Raw genomic sequence first — 17,893 nt, forward strand, 5'->3', positions numbered from 1 at the left:
TGAGATGGGCCAAAAATACTAGAGGAACAAGATGAACCACTCCGTCTAAATCGCCTATACTGAAGTGTAGTACGCAAAGGAGTGTAACGTCCGCCATTTTAGTAAGCAAAACCCGCCGCTCGCTCTGCCTCTCGCAGTGTAATCAGTGTTTTGGGGGAACAGTATGTGTGATGATACCATTAAAATGCAGAATATATCTCATCTATCAATTCACAGATTTTTGTTATTTTTCTTTTTAAATGTTTCTGCCGACTAAAATGGCCGCCGTGACGTACTACGGTTGTTAAGGTCGAGTAGTCTATCTTGCTCCTCTAGTATCTTTGAGGCGGACTGTTGAGCGAAACGATCGCCAAGCCCGCGCTTGGTCTCGCCGGTGTGTCGGGTCGTGACCTGCTGCTCACCCTCCCCCCTCTGCTTGTCCATCCCGCAGTGCCGGCCAGCGAGCCGACATCCGTGGTGTCCATTGTGGTGCCGGTGGTGATGCTGAGCGCCCTGGCCATCCTGCTGCTGCTGCTGCTGCTGCTCTTCCACCGCAGGCTGTGCTGGAACAGGAAGGTGCCGTTCCTGACCAACGACGAGGAGTTGAGCAAAGCGGACATGCTGAAGATAACCGACCCCAGAGACAACGCCATCACCGTAAGCTTCCCACCTTCGTTGCCAGCTGAGTTTGGTTGGGTTCGGTTGGGAGGACCTACAGCAGGTGGGCCGAAGGGCATGTTTCCTCGCTGTATCTTTCTTTGTTTAGTTTAGTTTAGTTTAGAGATACAGCGCGGAAACAGGCCCTTTCGGCCCACCGGGTCCGTGCCGCCCAGTGATCCCCGCGCACTAACACTATCCTACAACCACTAGGGACAATTTTTACATTTACCAAGCCAATTAACCTGCATACCTGCACGCCTTTGGAGTGTGGGAGGAAACCGAAGATCTCAGAGAAAACCCACGCCGGTCACGGGGAGAACGTGCAAACTCACATTGAATGGCGGTGCTGGCTCGAAGGGCCGAATGGCCTCCTCCTGCACCTATTGTCTATTGTCTACAAACAGCGCCCGTAGTCGGGATGGAACCCGGGTCTCCGGCGCTGCATTCGCTGTAAGGCAGCAACTCTACCGCTGCGCCACCGTGACCGCCCAACTAATATCTCTAAACCGCCCCAACTAGTATCTCTAAAGTAAACGTTCTTCCAATTATGTAAGAGGGAGCGGCCTTCTGTTAAAGCTGTTAGTTACTTGTCGTGAGTTCTTGCGAATGTGAGTTCTTGCGGCACGGTGGTGCAGCGGTAGAGTTGCCGCCTCACAGCGCCAAAGACCCGGGTTCAATCCGGACTACGGGCACTGTTTGTGTGGAGTTTGTACGTTCTCCCCGTGACCTGCGTGGGTTTTCTCCGGGTGCTCCGGTTTCTTCCCACACTCCAGAGACACACAGGTTTGTCGGCTCATTGGCTTGGTGTAAATCGTAAGTTGTCCCTAGTGTGTGTAGGTTAGTGTTAGTGTGCGGGGATCGCTGGTCGGCACGGACTGGGTGGGCCGAAGGGCCTCTTTCCGCGCTGTATCTCCACAGTCCCCACACACTGGGGGCGTGCAGCGTAGGTTTACTAGGTTAATTCCCGGAATGGCGGGACTGTCGTATGTTGAAAGACTGGAGCAATTAGGCTTGTATACACTGGAATTTAGAAGGATGAGGGGGGATCTTATTGAAACATATAAGATAATTAGGGGATTGGACACATTAGAGGCAGGAAACATTTCCCAATGTTGGGGGAGTCCAGAACAAGGGGCCACAGTTTAAGAATAAGGGGTAGGCCATTTAGAATGGAGATGAGGAAGAACTTTTTCAGTCAGAGAGTGGTGAAGGTGTGGAATTCTCTGCCTCAGAAGGCAGTGGAGGCCAGTTCGTTGGATGCTTTCAAGAGAGAGCTGGATAGAGCTCTTAAGGATAGCGGAGTGAGGGGGTATGGGGAGAAGGCAGGAACGGGGTACTGATTGAGAATGATCAGCCATGATCGCATTGAATGGCGGTGCGTACAGGCTCGAAGGGCCGAATGGCCTACTCCTGCACCTATTGTCTATTGTCTATTGTCTAATTTACAGAGGCCAATCCTTGGAGTGTGGGAGGATGAGGGGTGGTCTTATAGAGGTGTGCAAGACCATGAGAGGAACAGATCGGGTGAATGCACAGTGTCTTTTACCCAGAGTAGGGGATTTAGGAACGAGAGGACGTGGGTGTAAGGTGAGAGGGGAAAGATGGTCAGAAGGGCCTGTTTCCGCACTGTATCTCTAAACTAAACTCAATTGTTCCAGTCCTTGTTTAAATTAACAAGTGGTTCTTTTTTTGCTCGCCCTTTAGGACCTGTTTGATCATTCGTGTACTTCTGGGAGTGGCTCTGGTCTCCCTTTCCTTGTTCAAAGAACAGTGGCCAGGCAAATCACACTCATGGAGTGCGTAGGTCAGTACCAGCCATTGCGAGCACCCTCGGCGTGCCTTTGAATTCATCCCCACGTGACCCTGCTAACTCTGCCTCTGGTTCCCCCGCTCCCCTCCATTCAGTACGGTGCCGGGGGAGGGAAGGATTTGAAAGAAACGACACGAGTCAAACACCAAGTCAGGAGTGTACAGGGTTGCCAACTGTCCCGTATTAGCCGGGACATCATGTATTTTGGGCTAAATTGGTTTGTCCCATACAGGACTGCCCTTGTCTCGTATTAGGCCCAAGGGGGCGCTGTAGACCCGGACGCTATAGGCCCGGACGGTGTAGGCCCGGACGCTGTAGGCCCGGACGGTGTAGGCCCGGACGCTGTAGGCCCAGACGCTGTAGGCCCGGACGGTGTAGGCCCGGACGCTGTAGGCCCGGACGGTGTCGGCCCGGACACTGTAGGCCCAGAGGGCGCTGTAGGCCGAGACAGTGTAGGCTAATGGAGTGTGTTTGGGGAGTGGGGCCGAGTGTAGCAACCCGCCTCCCGGCTCGGGCGGCTGCCATTGGTGGAGCGGGAGCACGTGGCCGCTGGCTGGGTGAGGTCACGTGGGGCGCGGCGCGGAGACATCACCTTGTCCCTTATTTGGGAGTGCGAAAGTTGGCAACCCTAGGAGTGTAGGAAGGAACTGCAGATGCCGGTTTATACCGAGGATAGACACAAAGAGTGCTGGAGTAACTCAGCGGGACTGGCAGCATCTCTGGAGAGAAGGAATGGGTGACGTTTCAGGTCGAGACCCTTCCTCAGGCTTTGTGTCTATCGAGTCAGTCGATATTCATACCGCCGGGTTGTGATTAGGGTTGCCAACTATCTCACTCCCAAATAAGGGACAAGGTGACGTCCCCGCGGCCCACGTGACCTCACCCAGCCAGCGGTCATGTGCTCCCGCTCCACCAATGAGAGCTGCCCGGGCCAGGAAGCGGGTTGCTATCTGTTAGGCAGCGCCCGGGCCTACAGCGTCCGGGCCTACAGCCCCCCCCCCGGCCTAATATGGGACAAGGACGGTGCCGTACAGGAAAAACCAATTTCGCCCAAAATATGGGATGTCCCGGCTAATACGGGACAGTTGGCAACCCTAGTTGTGATGTATATCGTGGCGGAGGTAGGCTTACAGTGAGGGTGTGTGCAGGGTGTTTTCATAAGCCTGATGGTTGATAGTAAGAAGCTGTTCTTGAACCTGGAGGCCAATGTTCTCCTGCACCTTCTTCCCGATGGTAGCAGCGAGACGACAGTGTGTAAGACAGCTCCCCCAAACGTGGCCTCACCGAAGTCTTAAGTCTCACCAAAGCCTTGCCAAAGACCAGGTTCCCTCCTGGGCTAAGTAAAGTTCTATCGTATCGTAGAGAGCTGCTTCATGACTTAGTCTGAAGAAGGGTCCCGACCCGGAACGCCACCCATTCCTTCTCTCCAGAGATGCTGCCAGTCCCGCCGAGTTACTCCAGCATTTTGTGCCTACCTTCGCTTTTAAACCAGCATCTGCAGTTCCTTCCGGCACATTTCAACTGCCACATTTCAAATGGGTTGTGGGTTTTCCAGCCTGAGCCGACTCTGTGTCCACTCCGGAAGCATTGGAAAACGTTCCCAATCCCTGCTTGGCTCTCTCCTAGGGAAAGGCCGATACGGTGAAGTGTGGCGGGGCTTGTGGCAGGGGGAGAACGTGGCTGTCAAGATCTTCTCATCCAGGGACGAGCAGTCCTGGTTTCGGGAGACGGAGATCTACAACACGGTCTTGCTGAGGCACGATAACATCCTGGGTGAGTGCGCTGCGCGACCGGGCAGGGCAGGGCATGGCATGGCAAGGCAACCCGGGGCCCTCAGAGCCCACGTCCCTTCAACAAACCTGACCGCCCCCCTCTGCAGAGGATTTGAGTATAGGAGCAGGGAGGTTCTGCTGCAGTTGTACAGGGCATTGGTGAGACCGCACCTGGAGTATTGTGTACAGTTTTGGTCTCCTAATCTGAGGAAAGACATTCTTGCCATAGAGGGAGTACAGAGAAGGTTCACCAGATTGATCCCTGGGATGGCAGGACTTTCATATGAAGAAAGACTGGATAGACTCGGCTTGTACTCGCTGGAATTTAGAAGACTGAGGGGGGATCTTATAGAAACATATAAAATTCTTAAGGGGTTGGAGAGGCTAGATGCGGGAAGATTGTTCCCGATGTTGGGGAAGTCCAGAACAAGGGGTCACAGCTTAAGGATAAGGGGGAAGTCTTTTAGGACCGAGATGAGAAAACATTTCTTCACACAGAGAGTGGTGATACTGTGGAATTCTCTGACACAGAAGGTAGTTGAGGCCAGTTCATTGGCTATATTTAAGAGGGAGTTAGATGTGGCCCTTGTGGCTAAAGGGATCAGGGGGTATGGAGAGAAGGCAGGTACGGGATACTGAGCTGGATGATCAGCCATGATCATATTGAATGGCGGTGCAGGCTCGAAGGGCCGAATGGCCTACTCCTGCACCTATTTTCTATGTTTCAAACCCATCCCATGCATGGCCAAGTTAGTACTGTTCCAACACCATCAGGGCGGTCACGGTGGCGCAGCGGCAGAGTTGCCGCCTCACAGCGAATGCAGCGCCGGAGACCCGGGTTCCATCCCGACCACGGGCGCTGTCTGTACGGAGTTTGCACGCTCTCCCCGTGACCTGCGTGGGTTTTCTCCGAGATCTTCGATTTCCTTCCACACTCCAAAGACGCGCAGGTTTGTATGTTAATTGGCTCGATAAATGTAAAAATTGTCCCTAGTGTGTGTAGGATAGTGTTAGTGTGCGGGGATCGCTGGTCGGCGCGGACCCGGTGGGCCGAAAGGGCCTGTTTCCGCGCTGTATCTCTAAACTAAACCATTTCAAACACTTCTTGCCCCATGGAACTCATGTCATCCTGTTGAACATAGAACATAGTACAGTACAGCACAGGAACAGGCCCTTCGGCCCTTGATATCTATGCTGACCACGATGCCAAGACCAACTCTTATCTGCTTACACAGAGAACGTAGTACAGCACAACAACAGGCCCTTCGGCCCACAATGTCTGTACCCAACACGATACCAAGACCGAAGATAGCCACAGGGTGCTGGAGTAACTCAGCGGGACCGGCAGCATCTCTGGAGAGAAGGATTGGGTGACCTTTCGAGTCGGACTTCATACCGACCCGAGACGTCACCCATTCCTTCTCTCCAGAGATGCTGCCGGTCCCGCTGAGTTACTCCAGCACTTTGTGTCTACCTTCGGTTTAAACCAGCACCTGCAGTTCCTTCCTGCCCTTAAAGTTGGCAGTGCTTTGGGTTCTCACATCCATGCCATAACGGGAATCGAACCCGGGTGTCCCGCGTTGCAGGCGAGAACTCTCCCGCTGAACCGACGATACCTCCCCCTTCTGTGCTCACGTCGGAATGCTCTGTGTATTTAGTTTCGTTTAGAGATACAGCACGGAAACAGGCCCTTCGGCCCACCGGGTCCGCGCCGACCAGCGATCCCCGCACACCGACACTATCCTACACACTCCGGGGACAATTTACATTTATGCCGAGCCACTTAACCTACAACCCTGTACGTCTTGTAATTAATTTACAATACAGCTCGCCCCCTCCGTGACACACTGGTCAACCTGAGAAGCACCTTCAGCAACAGACTGGTCCCACCAAGATGCAGCACAGAACGAACGCCACAGGAGATCCTTCTTCCCTGTGGCTACCAAACTGTACAACTCCCCCCCCCCCCCCCTTGGTAGACTGAGACTGACCTCCCTCAATTTCCCTCCTGGGAATGAATAAAGTTCTACGGTATCATAGAAACATAGACAATAGGTGCAGGAGGAGGCCATTTGGCCCTTCGAGCCAGCACCGCCATTCAATGTGATCATGAATGAATGAATGAATGAATGAATGGGTTCATTGGCCAAGTATGTGCACATACAAGGAATGTGCCTTGGCGCTCCGCTCACAAACGACAACACAAACATACAGTTAACAATTAAGAATAAAGCATAACCACATCAAAACAGTAAGGATACAACATTACGGTCTAAACACGTGGGTGAAAATAAACCAGAGCAAAAAAAAGACGACAGACTTTGGTTATTGTGGATAATCATGGCTGATCGTCCACAATCAGTACCCCGTGCCTGCCTTCTCCCCATACCCCTTGATTCCGCTAGCCCCTAGAGCTCTATCTAACTCTCTTTTAAATTCATCCAGTGAATTGGCCTCCACTGCCCTCTGTGGCAGAGAATTCCACAGATTCACAATTCTCTGGGCGAAAAGGTTTTTTCTCACCTCAGTTTTAAATGGCCTCCCCTTTATTCTTAGACTGTGTGTGGCCCGTGGTTCTGGACTCCCCCAACATTGGGAACATTTTTCCTGCATCTAGCTGGTCCAGTCCTTTCATAATTGTATACGTTTCTACAAGATCCCCTCTCATCCTTCTAAACTCCAGTGAATCCCCTCTCACCCCGAATTCCAGTGAATTTAGTATGGAACTAGAATAAGTGGACCCGTTGGGCCCAAACCTCTCCTGCATTGGTACAGTACCCTCTCCTCCCTCCCCCTCCCCTCCCCCTCCCCCTCCTACCCCTCCACCTCCCTTCCCATCCCCCCGCCCCCCCCCTTGCCCCCTCCCTCCACCTCCCCTCCCCTCCCTACCCCTCCCTCCTCCCTTCCCCCTTCCCCTTTCCCCTCCCCCTTCCCCTTTCCCCACACCCTCTCCCCCTCCCTCCTCCCCCCCTCCCTCCCTCCCTCCCCCCCTCCCTCCCTAGGAGATAGATTTAAACTTTAAAATGTGAATAACTTTAAACATATAACACCGATTTCAATGAAACTTCTTCCATTAGCACCAAAGGGACGACGGTGAGTAAGGTGGGCCTAAAATTGTCGCGCGACCGTGTACCGTTTTGGCTGTAGTTCAGGAACAAACAAACAAACAAACGAGAGTTTTAGTGTATAGAGATGGCGTGGCCTTTGGGCTGTTCTAACCTGTCGCCTCTTTGCCTCCTCGTTACCCAGGGTTCATTGCGTCGGACATGACGTCGAGGAACTCGAGCACCCAGCTGTGGCTCATCACCCACTACCACGAGCACGGCTCGCTGTACGACTACCTGCAGAGCAGCACGGTCAGCGCGCAGGCCTGCCTGCACCTCGCGCTCTCCGTCATCAGCGGCCTGGTCCACTTGCACGCGGAGATCATCGGCACGCCCGGAAAATCAGCCATCGCCCACCGCGACCTGAAGAGCAGGAACATTCTGGTCAAGGACAACAAACAGTGCTGCATCGCAGACTTAGGTAACAGCCACTCTCCTGAAGGCTGAAGAAGGGTCTCCACCCCAAAGCTTCACCCACTCTTTTTGGTTCTCCCCACAGATGCTGCCTGACCCGCTGAGTTACTCCAGCACTCTGTGAAACGTCACCTATCCATGTTCCCCACAGATGCTGCCTGACCCGCTGAGTTACTCCAGCACTCTGTGAAACGTCACCTATCCATGTTCTCCACAGATGCTGCCTGACCCGCTGAGTTACTCCAGCACTCTGTGAAACGTCACCTATCCATGTTCTCCACAGATGCTGCCTGACCCGCTGAGTTACTCCAGCACTCTGTGAAACGTCACCTATCCATGTTCTCCACAGATTCTGCCTGACCCGCTGAGTTACTCCAGCACTCTGTGAAACGTCACCTATCCATGTTCCCCACAGATGCTGCCTGACCCGCTGAGTTACCCCAGCACTCTGTGAAACGTCACCTATCCATGTTCTCCACAGATGCTGCCTGACCCGCTGAGTTACTCCAGCACTCTGTGAAACGTCACCTATCCATGTTCTCCACAGATGCTGCCTGACCCGCTGAGTTACTCCAGCACTCTGTGTCGAACCGTTCCCCGTGCTTGCTCTCTCTCGCCTCACGTAAAGAGGCTGGGAAGCTAGCAGCATCCTTCTCCATTGTTTCAGAGAGTGATACAGTGTGGAAACAGGCCCTTCGGCCCAACTTGCCCATGCCGAGCAACATGCCCCATCTACACCAGTCCCACCTGCCCGCATTGGGCCCATATTCATCTAACCTGTCCTATCCATGCACCTGTCCAAATGTCTTTTAAATGTTCTCATAGTCCTTGCCTCAACTCCCTCCTCCGGCAGCTCGTTCCATACACCCACCACCCTCTTTGCGGAAAAAGTTGCCCCTCAGGTTTGTACATTTGGTCTGCCTCAACTACCCCTTTTAGACTTGAGAGATACAGCGTGGAAACAGGCCCTTCGGCCCACCGAGTCCGCGCTGACCACTGATTACCCCGAGCACTAATCTACGCAGACTAGGCACAATTTACTTAGAATTTACCGAACCCAGTTAGCCTACAAACCTGTACGTCTTTGGAGTGTGGGAAGAAACCCTCGCAGGTCACGGGGAGAATGTACAAACTCCGTACAGACAGCGCCCATAGTCAGGATGGAACCCGGGACACGGGCGCCGTGAGGCAGCAACTCTACCGCTGCGCCACCGTGCAGCTCTTTATCGATGCTTTTATTGTGTGGGTGCGGTGGATGACGTTGTGCGTGGAAGGTTCTTCAACAGATTTGTGCTTCTGAGTAAACAATGAAGCCAGCCTTGAAGGGCAAAAAGTGCGTCTCGCAAAATAAATGCAGCAGAAAATGCGCAAGAACAAATACCCCTTGCAAAATAAACGCAGCAGGAAACGCGAAAAAATAAATGCGCCAGGCAAAAAGAAATGCAGCCGGAAATGCATAAAAAATGCGCCTCGTAAAATAAGTGCAGCAGGAAACGCGCAAAAATAAATGCGCCTCGCAAAATAAATGCAGCAGGAAACGCGCAAAAAGAAATGCACCTCACAAAATAAATGCAGCAGGAAACGTGCAAAAAGAAATGCGCCACGCAAAATAAATGCAGCAGGAAACGCGCAAAAAGAAATGCGCCTCGCAAAATAAATGCAGCAGGAAATGCACAAAAAGAAATGCGCCACGCAAAATAAATGCAGCAGGAAATGCGCAAAAAGAGAAATGCGCCTCACAAAATAAGTGCAGCAGGAAATGCACTAAAAGAAATGCGCCTCGCCAAATAAATGCAGCAGGAAATGCGCAAAAAGAAATGCGCCGCGCAAACTAAATGCAGCAGGAAATGCACTAAAAGAAATGCGCCACACAAAATAGATACTGCAGGAAATGCACTAAAAGAAATGCGCCACGCAAAATAGATACTGCAGGAAATGCGCAAAATGAAATGCACCCCCCAAATAACTGCAGCAAGAAATGCGCCTCGCCAAATAAATGCAGCAAGTTTCCCGCATGCAATCATTCTTCCACATGGAGCAAATTGCCATGAGAAAATATTAACCAACCAGGAACAATTTTACTGTGCACAGTCGTGTGGCAATCAGCAGTAAAGTTGCATGCATGCATTTGTTGGCAATCGCAGTAATAACTGCCTCTGTGCAAATCGCAGCTAGTGAGGGGCAAGGGCCAATGCAAGGTTGTCTTTAAATCCAGCAGGTTGCATGTAAATCCTTGCACTGAAATGCATGCACAAAATTAATTCCAGCGTACATGTCACAGTAAATTTCCATTGAGCCAGTGCAGTTGGCAGCAAGTTGTTCCATTGCAATCAGCTGTCGACCAACAGCAAGTTGTCTGAAAATTATCGGCAAGTCGCCAGTAACGCGGCAGCGTTTTCTGTAAATTTGCAGCGGGTTTACCAAATGCAGTTAGCAACTGCTCAGCAGCAAGTTGCCACAAATATGCAGCGTTCTTTTGTAAATCAGCAGAAAGTCACCTATATGTCAGCAGTATTGCCTATATATCAGCTGCATTGCCTTTTCTTTCAGCAGCATTGCCTATATAGCTGCAGCATTGTCTATATAGTTGCAGTGTTACCTGTATAATTGCCTGTGTAGCTGCGGTATTGCCTATGTAGCTGCAGTATTGCCTGTGTAGCTGCAGTGTTGCTTATGTAGCTGCAGTGTTGCTTATGTAGCTGCGGTGTTGCCTATATGGCTGCGGTATTGCCTGTATAGCTGCAGTATTGCCTATATAGTCGCAGTATTGCCTGTATAGCTGCAGTATTGCCTATATAGTCGCAGTATTGCCTGTGTAACTGCGGTATTGCCTGTGTAGCTGCAGTGTTGCCTATGTAGCTGCAGTTTGCCTATGTAGCTGCAGTATTGCCTATGTAGCTGCAGTTTTGCCTATGTAGCTGCAGTATTGCCTAGGTAGCTGCAGTATTGCCTGTGTAGCTGCAGTATTGCCTGTGTAGCTGCGGTATTGCCTATGTAGCTGCAGTATTGCCTATATAGTCGCAGTATTGCCTATATAGTCGCAGTATCGCCTATATAGTCGCAGTATTGCCTGTGTAGCTGCAGTATTGCCTGTGTAGCTGCAGTATTGCCTGTGTAGCTGCACTATTGCCTGTGTCGCTGCGGTGTTGCTGATGTAGCTGCGGTGTTGCCGATGTTGCTGCGGTGTTGCCTACATATCAGCAATAGGCTCTCTGAAAATCAGCAGCGAAGTGCCAAAATGCAATCGGTCATCAATCAGCAAGGTGCACGAACACATGAGCGAGTCGCTTGGTAGCAGTGGTGCTGTGTCTAATCAGGGCGCAGTCAGCGTGGTGGCACCTGTGCAGCGGTCCCTGGTGTCTCCAGTGTGAGGTGACTGTGGGTGGGTTTTTTCCACAGAAGCGTTGCACAGAAGGCAGGAGAATGGGGTTAGGAGGGAGCGATAGATCAGCCCTGATTGAATGGCGGAGTGGACTCGATGGGCCGAATGTCCTCGTTCTTCCATCATTTATGACCTCATGAACAACAAAATCAAAGCCGGTCTGAACTTTGCATCTGACTGTAACAACTTTACTGTGCCAATGCTCTGCCTGCTTTCATCCTATGAGTTTAGTTGATTGTCACGTGTACCGAGGTACGGTGAAAAGCTTTTGTTGCGTGCTATCCACTCAGCGGAAAGACAATGCGCGATTACAATCGAGCCGTTTACAGTGTACAGATACATGATAAGGGTATGAGGTTTAGTGCAACGTAAAGCCAGCAAAGTCCGATCAAGGATAGTCCCAGGGTCACCAATGAGGTGGATTGTAGTTCAGGACTGCTTTCACACAAAGGGTGGCGGGTGAATGGAACGAGCTGCAGGAGGAGGTAGTTGAGGCAAGGACTATCCCAAAGCTAAAGAAGCAGTTGGACAGGTACATGGATAGGACAGGTTTGGAGGGATGTGGGCCAAACGCGGGCAGGTGGGACTGGTGTAGCTGGGACATGTTGGGCTGGTGTGGGCAGGTAGGACTAGTGTAGCTGGGACATGTTGGCCTGGTGTGGGCAAGGGCCTGTTTCCACGCTGTATCATTCTATGACTCTCCATGACTCTATAACAGCGCTGTGATCCGAGATTTCTCAGTACATTGGTGGAGCCTCCAGCGTTGAGTTGGTTCATTCTACTGCTCTTTGATGTGCCAATGCCCTGGGTCCTGTGCGGACGTTGTCTGTTGACGGAATCGTGCTAACGTTGTCCTCCACTGCACTGCAGGTCTGGCTGTCATACACTCCCAGAGCAATGACTTCCTGGACATTGGGAACAACCCGAAAGTGGGCACCAAGCGTTACATGGCCCCGGAGGTTCTGGACGAGACCATCTGCACCGGCCACTTCGAGTCCTACAAGTGGACGGACATGTGGGCGTTTGGCCTCGTGCTGTGGGAGATTGCCAGGAGAACCGTCACCAACGGTGAGTGGAGTGGTGCAGCGGTAGAGTTGCTGCCTCACAGCGCCAGAGACCCGGGTTCCATCCCGACTACGGGCGCTGCCTGTACGGAGTTTGCACGTTCTCCCCATGACCCGCGTGCGTTTCCTCCGGGTGCTCCGGTTTCCTCCCACACTCCAAAGACCTGCAGGTTTGTAGGTTAATTGGCTTGGTAAATGTTAAAAAAGTCCCTTGTGGGCGTAGGATAGTGTTAGTGTGCGGGGATCGCTGGTCGGCGCGGACCCGGTGAGCCGAAAGGGCCTGTTTCCGCGCTGTATCTCTAAAGCTGCCGAGCATATGCAGGGATCGGCACAGAGTGCTGGAGTAACTCAGTGGGACAGGCAGCATCTCTGGAGAGAAGATAGACACAGAGTGCTGGAGTAACTCAGCGGGTTCAGGCAGCATCTGTGGAGAACATGGATAGGTGGCGTTTCACAGAGTGCTGGGGTAACTCAGCGGGTCAGGCAGCATCTGTGGAGAACATGGATAGGTGACGTTTCACAGAGTGCTGGAGTAACTCAGCGGGTCAGGCAGCATCTGTGGAGAACATGGATAGGTGACGTTTCACAGAGTGCTGGAGTAACTCAGCGGGTCAGGCAGCATCTGTGGAGAACATGGATAGGTGACGTTTCACAGAGTGCTGGAGTAACTCAGCGGGACAGGCAGCATCTCTGGAGAGAAGATAGACACAAAGTGCTGGAGTAACTCAGCGGGTCAGGCAGCATCTGTGGAGAACATGGATAGGTGACGTTTCACAGAGTGCTGGAGTAACTCAGCGGGTCAGGCAGCATCTCTGGAGAGAAGATAGACACAAAGTGCTGGAGCATTCCTTCTCTCCAGAGATGCTGTCCGTCCCCGCTGAGGTACTCCAGCATTTTGTGTCTATCACCAACATGGACGTGTTGGGCCAAATGGCCTGTTTCTATGCAGTAAAACCCCCTTGTCCCGGGCTGGAATCCATTGACTGACTAAACTGGACAGCTGCACCAGACAAAATGAGCAAATAAAGCAGATTCTCGACAATTGCCAGAATTATGACCCCCCCCAGGAAACTGGTAATCTACTTTCACATAGTTGGAACAGATGGACTCCTGTCATCGGCTCTCTCCATTACTTCAGCGTTACTTCATCTTGTGTTTATTTCAAGCTGAGTTATCTTTCACTGAAAACAGTTTAATCTCGTGTCAGCACCCGGTTTGGGACATGGAGAGAGTAATGAGTAAATCTCATTCAGAAAGTGGCTGGCCAAATGCCCTAATCTTATCGGCATTTTCTTATTGGGGATGTGCAGAAAAGGGATTGTGCGGGAAGACGTTTATTAGCATTGGTGTTTCTGGGACCAGCTATTTCAGGCGTTTTTTGTGTGTGTGTCAGAGTTCCAGTCATTCTGTGGAACTTGGCAAGAAGTTTACCTGAATTGAATTGAAAGATGCAGGCCCTTCGGCCCACCGAGTCCACGCCGACCATCGACCATTCCTAGGGTTGCCAACTGTCCCGTATTAGCCGGGACATCCCGTATTTTGGGCTAAATTGGTTTGTCCCCTTGTCCTGTATTAGGCCTGGTGGGCACTGTAGGCCCGGACACTGAAGGCCTGGATACTGTAGGCCCGGACGCTGTAGGCCCGGAAGTCGTAGGCCCGGACAGTGTAGTTACGGACAGTGTAGGTCCGGAGGCCCTGGCGCCGCCTGGCGGAGGTTACATAGCAACCCGCCTCCCAGCCCGGGCGGCCACCATTGGTGGAGCTGGAGCACGTGGCCGCAGGCAGGGTAAGGTCATGTGGGGCGCGGGGCGGTGACATCACCTTGTCCCTTATTTGGGAGTGAGATAGTTGGCACCCCTACCCATTCCTCCTCTCCAGAGATGCTGCCTTTTCCCGCTGAGTTACTCCAGCTTTTTGTGTCGATCTTTGGCCTAAACCTACCTCATCTGCTCCTTTCTGTTTGAAACAGGAATCACAGAAGAGTACAAGCCTCCATTTTACGACGTGGTCCCGACTGACCCCAGCTTCGAAGACATGAGGAAAGTTATCTGCACTGATCAACAGACGCCCAACATTCCCAACCGATGGTTTTCCGATCCGGTACGCTCCCGTTATTTTTTCCTTGCTAGGTTCCCCGTGTTTAAGGAGCCATGATGCCTTGTTAAAGTTTAACTCCGAATTGGGTGTGTGTGTGTGTGGAGTTTGTACGTTCTCCCTGTGATCCACATGGGTTTCCTTGGCGGCATGAATACAGTGATCAGGTCTTAAGCTGTGGTAGGATGGTTCAGTTGCCTGATAACAGCCAGGAAGAAACTGTCCCTGAATCTGGAGGTGTGCGTTTTCACACTTCTGTACCTCTTGCCCGATGGGAGAGGGGAGCAGAGGGAGTGGCCGGGGGTGAGACTGGTCCTTGATTATGCTGCTGGCCTTGCCGAGGCAGCGTGAGGTGTAGATGGAGTCTGGAAGGGAGGTTGGTTTGTGTGATGGTCTGGGCTGCTGGCCTTGCCGAGGCAGCGTGAGGTGTAGATGGAGTCAATGGAAGGGAGGTTGGTTTGTGTGATGGTCTGGGCTGCGTCCACGATTCGCTGCTAGTGTACAGGGTGATCACTAGTGATACAACGCGAAAACAGGCCCTTCGGCCCAACTTGCCCACACCGACCAACATGCCCCATTCTTAAACTGTGGCCCCTGGTTCTGGACTCCCCCAACATCGGGAACATGTTTCCTGCCTCTAACGTGTCCAACCCCTTAATAATCTTATATGTTTCAATAAGATCCCCTCTCATCCTTCTAAATTCCAGTGTATACAAGCCTAGTCGCTCCAGTCTTTCAACATATGACAGTCCCGCCATTCCGGGAATTAACCTAGTAACCAACGTCTTACACAACTGCAACGTGACCTCCCAACCTCTATGCATGATGTGTGGGTCGGTGGGTTAATGGACCCAGGTGTGACGATGAGGGGTGGAATCTGTGGGAAAACTGATGGGAATGAGGGGACGAATTAAAATGGGACTAGTGTGGGATTGGTGTAAATGTACACTCGGGGAATGTGCAAACTCCGCACAGACACTTTGGTCTTGTGTTTGTGAGACAAACATTGAGACCGTACCTGCTGTTTTGTTCAATGGCCCGATATTTCCCACGGTATCGCTCGATGATCCTGTCATGGAGCTGGAAGAAGGGTCTCGACCCGAAACGTCACCCATTCCTTCTCTCCTGAGATGCTGCCTGACCCGCTGAGTTACCCTCTGAGTTAGCACTTTGTGACACCTTTGGTAAGATACAAACATCAGTGACAATGACATGCATTTGCCTTGCACCTTTTTTTTTACAATTTAACGTTACAAGTTCTTTTTGCATCCCTTTAATAAACAAAAATTGACAATGAGACGCACAATCAAGGATGGCACGGTGGTGCAGCGGTAGAGTTGCTGCCTCACAGCGCCAGAGACCCGGGTTCCATCCCGACTACGGGTGCTGTCTGTACGGAGTTTGTACCAAAGTTACTAGAGGAGCAAGATGGACCACTCGTTGAAGTCGCCTATACTGAAGTGTAGTACGCAATGGAGCGGAACGTCCGCCATTTTAGTAGGCAACCAAAGAAACTAGAGGAGCAAGATGGACCACTCCGTTGAAATCGCCTATACTGAAGTGTAGTACGCAAAGGAGCGTAATGTCCGCCATTTTAGTAGGCAAAACCCGCCGTTCGCTCTGCCTCTCGCAGTGTAATCAGTGTTGTGGGAGAACAGTATGTGTGATGATACCAATAAAATGCAGAATATATCTCATCTATCAATTCACAGATTTTTGTTATTTTTCATTTTATAGACAATAGACAATAGGAGCAGGAGTAGGCCATTCAGCCCTTCGAGCCAGCACCGCCATTCAATGTGATCATGGCTGATCATTCTCAATCAGTACCCCGTTCCTGCTTTCTCCCCATACCCCCTGACTCCGCCATCCTTAAGAGCTCTATCTAGCTCTCTCTTGAATGTATTCAGAGAATTGGCCTCCACTGCCCTCTGATGTTTAAATGTTTCTGCAAGTTTCTGCCTACTAAAATGGCCGCCGTGACAGACTACGGTTGTTAGGGTCATATCATATCATATCATATATATACAGCCGGAAACAGGCCTTTTCGGCCCACCAAGTCCGTGCCGCCCAGTGATCCCCGTACCTTAACACTATCCTACACCCACTAGGGACAATTTTTACATTTACCCAGTCAATTAACCTACATACCTGTACGTCTTTGGAGTGTGGGAGGAAACCGAAGATCTCGGAGAAAACCCACGCAGGTCACGGGGAGAACGTACAAACTCCTTACAGTGCAGCACCCGTAGTCAGGATCGAACCTGAGTCTCCGGTGCTGCATTCGCTGTAAAGCAGCAACTCTACCGCTGCGCTACCGTGCTACCGTACCGTACCGGGTCGAGTGGTCTATCTTGCTCCTCTAGTATCTTTGGTGTGTACGTTCTCCCCGTGACCTGCGTGGGTTTTCCCCCGGGCGCTCCGGCTTCCTCCCACACTCCAAAGACGCGCAGGTTTGCCGGGTTAATTGGCTTCGGTGAAAAAATTGTAAATTGTCCCCGAGTGCGTGTGTGTGGGATAGTGTTGGTGTGCGGGGGGGGGGGGGGGGTCGCTGGTCGGCGAGGGCTTGTGCTGAAGGCAAGGCTGACTCATCGTTCATTTGTGAGCTCACGTTTCTCCTGTTGTTCTTTTCCTATTCCAGATTCTCTCCTCGCTTGCCAAACTGATGAAGGAATGCTGGCGTCAGAGTCCCTGTGCCAGGCTGACCGCTCTCCGCATCAAAAAGACTCTGACCAACCTCGCCAACACCGAAACCGCGTTTCACAAGCTCAAACCAGACTGCTAACCCATCTTTAATTTGACCCTCGGCAGGACAGCTCCTCGACCTTCGAAGACACCGCCCGCCAGTCCCCTCAGCCCTGACTAATGTCCTTTACGCTTGCAAGCAAACACACTAACAGACGTCTACTCCACCGCGATGGCTTCTTGTCAAAGTTTGACACGATACGATAGAACGTTATTTATCCCAGGAGGGAAATTGGTCTGCCAACCGTCGTAAAAACACAACGAGATACATGAAACATGAAACTAAAGTGACGCGTGGAAAATCCAGGATTGGGGATGTGCAAAGATTTGGGGGGGGTGGGGAGGGGGGGGGGGGGGGGTGGGTGGTGGGAGGGGAGTCAGTCTACCCAGAGAGTTTCACCCAGAGAATTGTGAGTTTGTGGAATTCTCTGCCACAGAGGGCAGTGGAGGCCAAATCACTGGATGGATTTAAGAGAGAGTTAGATAGAGCTCTAGGGGCTGGCGGAATCAAGGGGTATGGGGAGAAGGCAGGCACGGGTTACTGATTGTGGATGATCAGCCATGATCACAATGAATGGCGGTGCTGGCTCGAAGGGCCGAATGGCCTCCTCCTGCACCTAGTTTCTATGTTACCCCACGACAGAAGGGGGGGGGGAGTTGTACAATTTGATCGCCACAGGGAAGAAGGATCTCGTGTGGCGTTCCGTGCTGCATCTTGGTGGCACCAGTCTGTTGTTGAAGCTGCCCCTCAGGTTGACCGGTGTGTCACGGAGGGGGTGAGCAGGTTTGGAGGTTAATAGGCTTGGCATTCTGTGCTGCACCTTGGTGGAACCAGTCTGTCGCTGGATTGGGTTCCGGATTTGGATTCC

At 51.9% G+C, this 17,893-nt stretch overlaps 1 protein-coding gene across 3 annotated transcripts in view; it reads left to right on the forward strand.

Moving 5' to 3' along the window:
• The window catches only part of LOC144612059 (activin receptor type-1-like), a 60,550-nt gene extending 43,429 nt beyond the window's left edge, over positions 1 to 17,121 (forward strand). For all 3 annotated transcript variants that reach the window (XM_078431581.1, XM_078431580.1, XM_078431582.1), the window contains 7 exons: positions 431 to 636; positions 2,344 to 2,443; positions 4,076 to 4,222; positions 7,471 to 7,746; positions 11,992 to 12,189; positions 14,155 to 14,285; positions 16,921 to 17,121. In XM_078431581.1, the coding sequence (XP_078287707.1) occupies positions 431 to 636; positions 2,344 to 2,443; positions 4,076 to 4,222; positions 7,471 to 7,746; positions 11,992 to 12,189; positions 14,155 to 14,285; positions 16,921 to 17,064 (1,202 nt within the window). In that variant the 3' untranslated portion in view covers positions 17,065 to 17,121. The remainder of the gene's footprint in view (positions 1 to 430; positions 637 to 2,343; positions 2,444 to 4,075; positions 4,223 to 7,470; positions 7,747 to 11,991; positions 12,190 to 14,154; positions 14,286 to 16,920) is intronic.
• The last annotated feature ends 772 nt before the right edge of the window (positions 17,122 to 17,893 follow it).

Source organism: Rhinoraja longicauda, chromosome 42 (genome assembly GCF_053455715.1).
Source record: "Rhinoraja longicauda isolate Sanriku21f chromosome 42, sRhiLon1.1, whole genome shotgun sequence".
Lineage (NCBI taxonomy): Eukaryota > Metazoa > Chordata > Chondrichthyes > Rajiformes > Arhynchobatidae > Rhinoraja > Rhinoraja longicauda.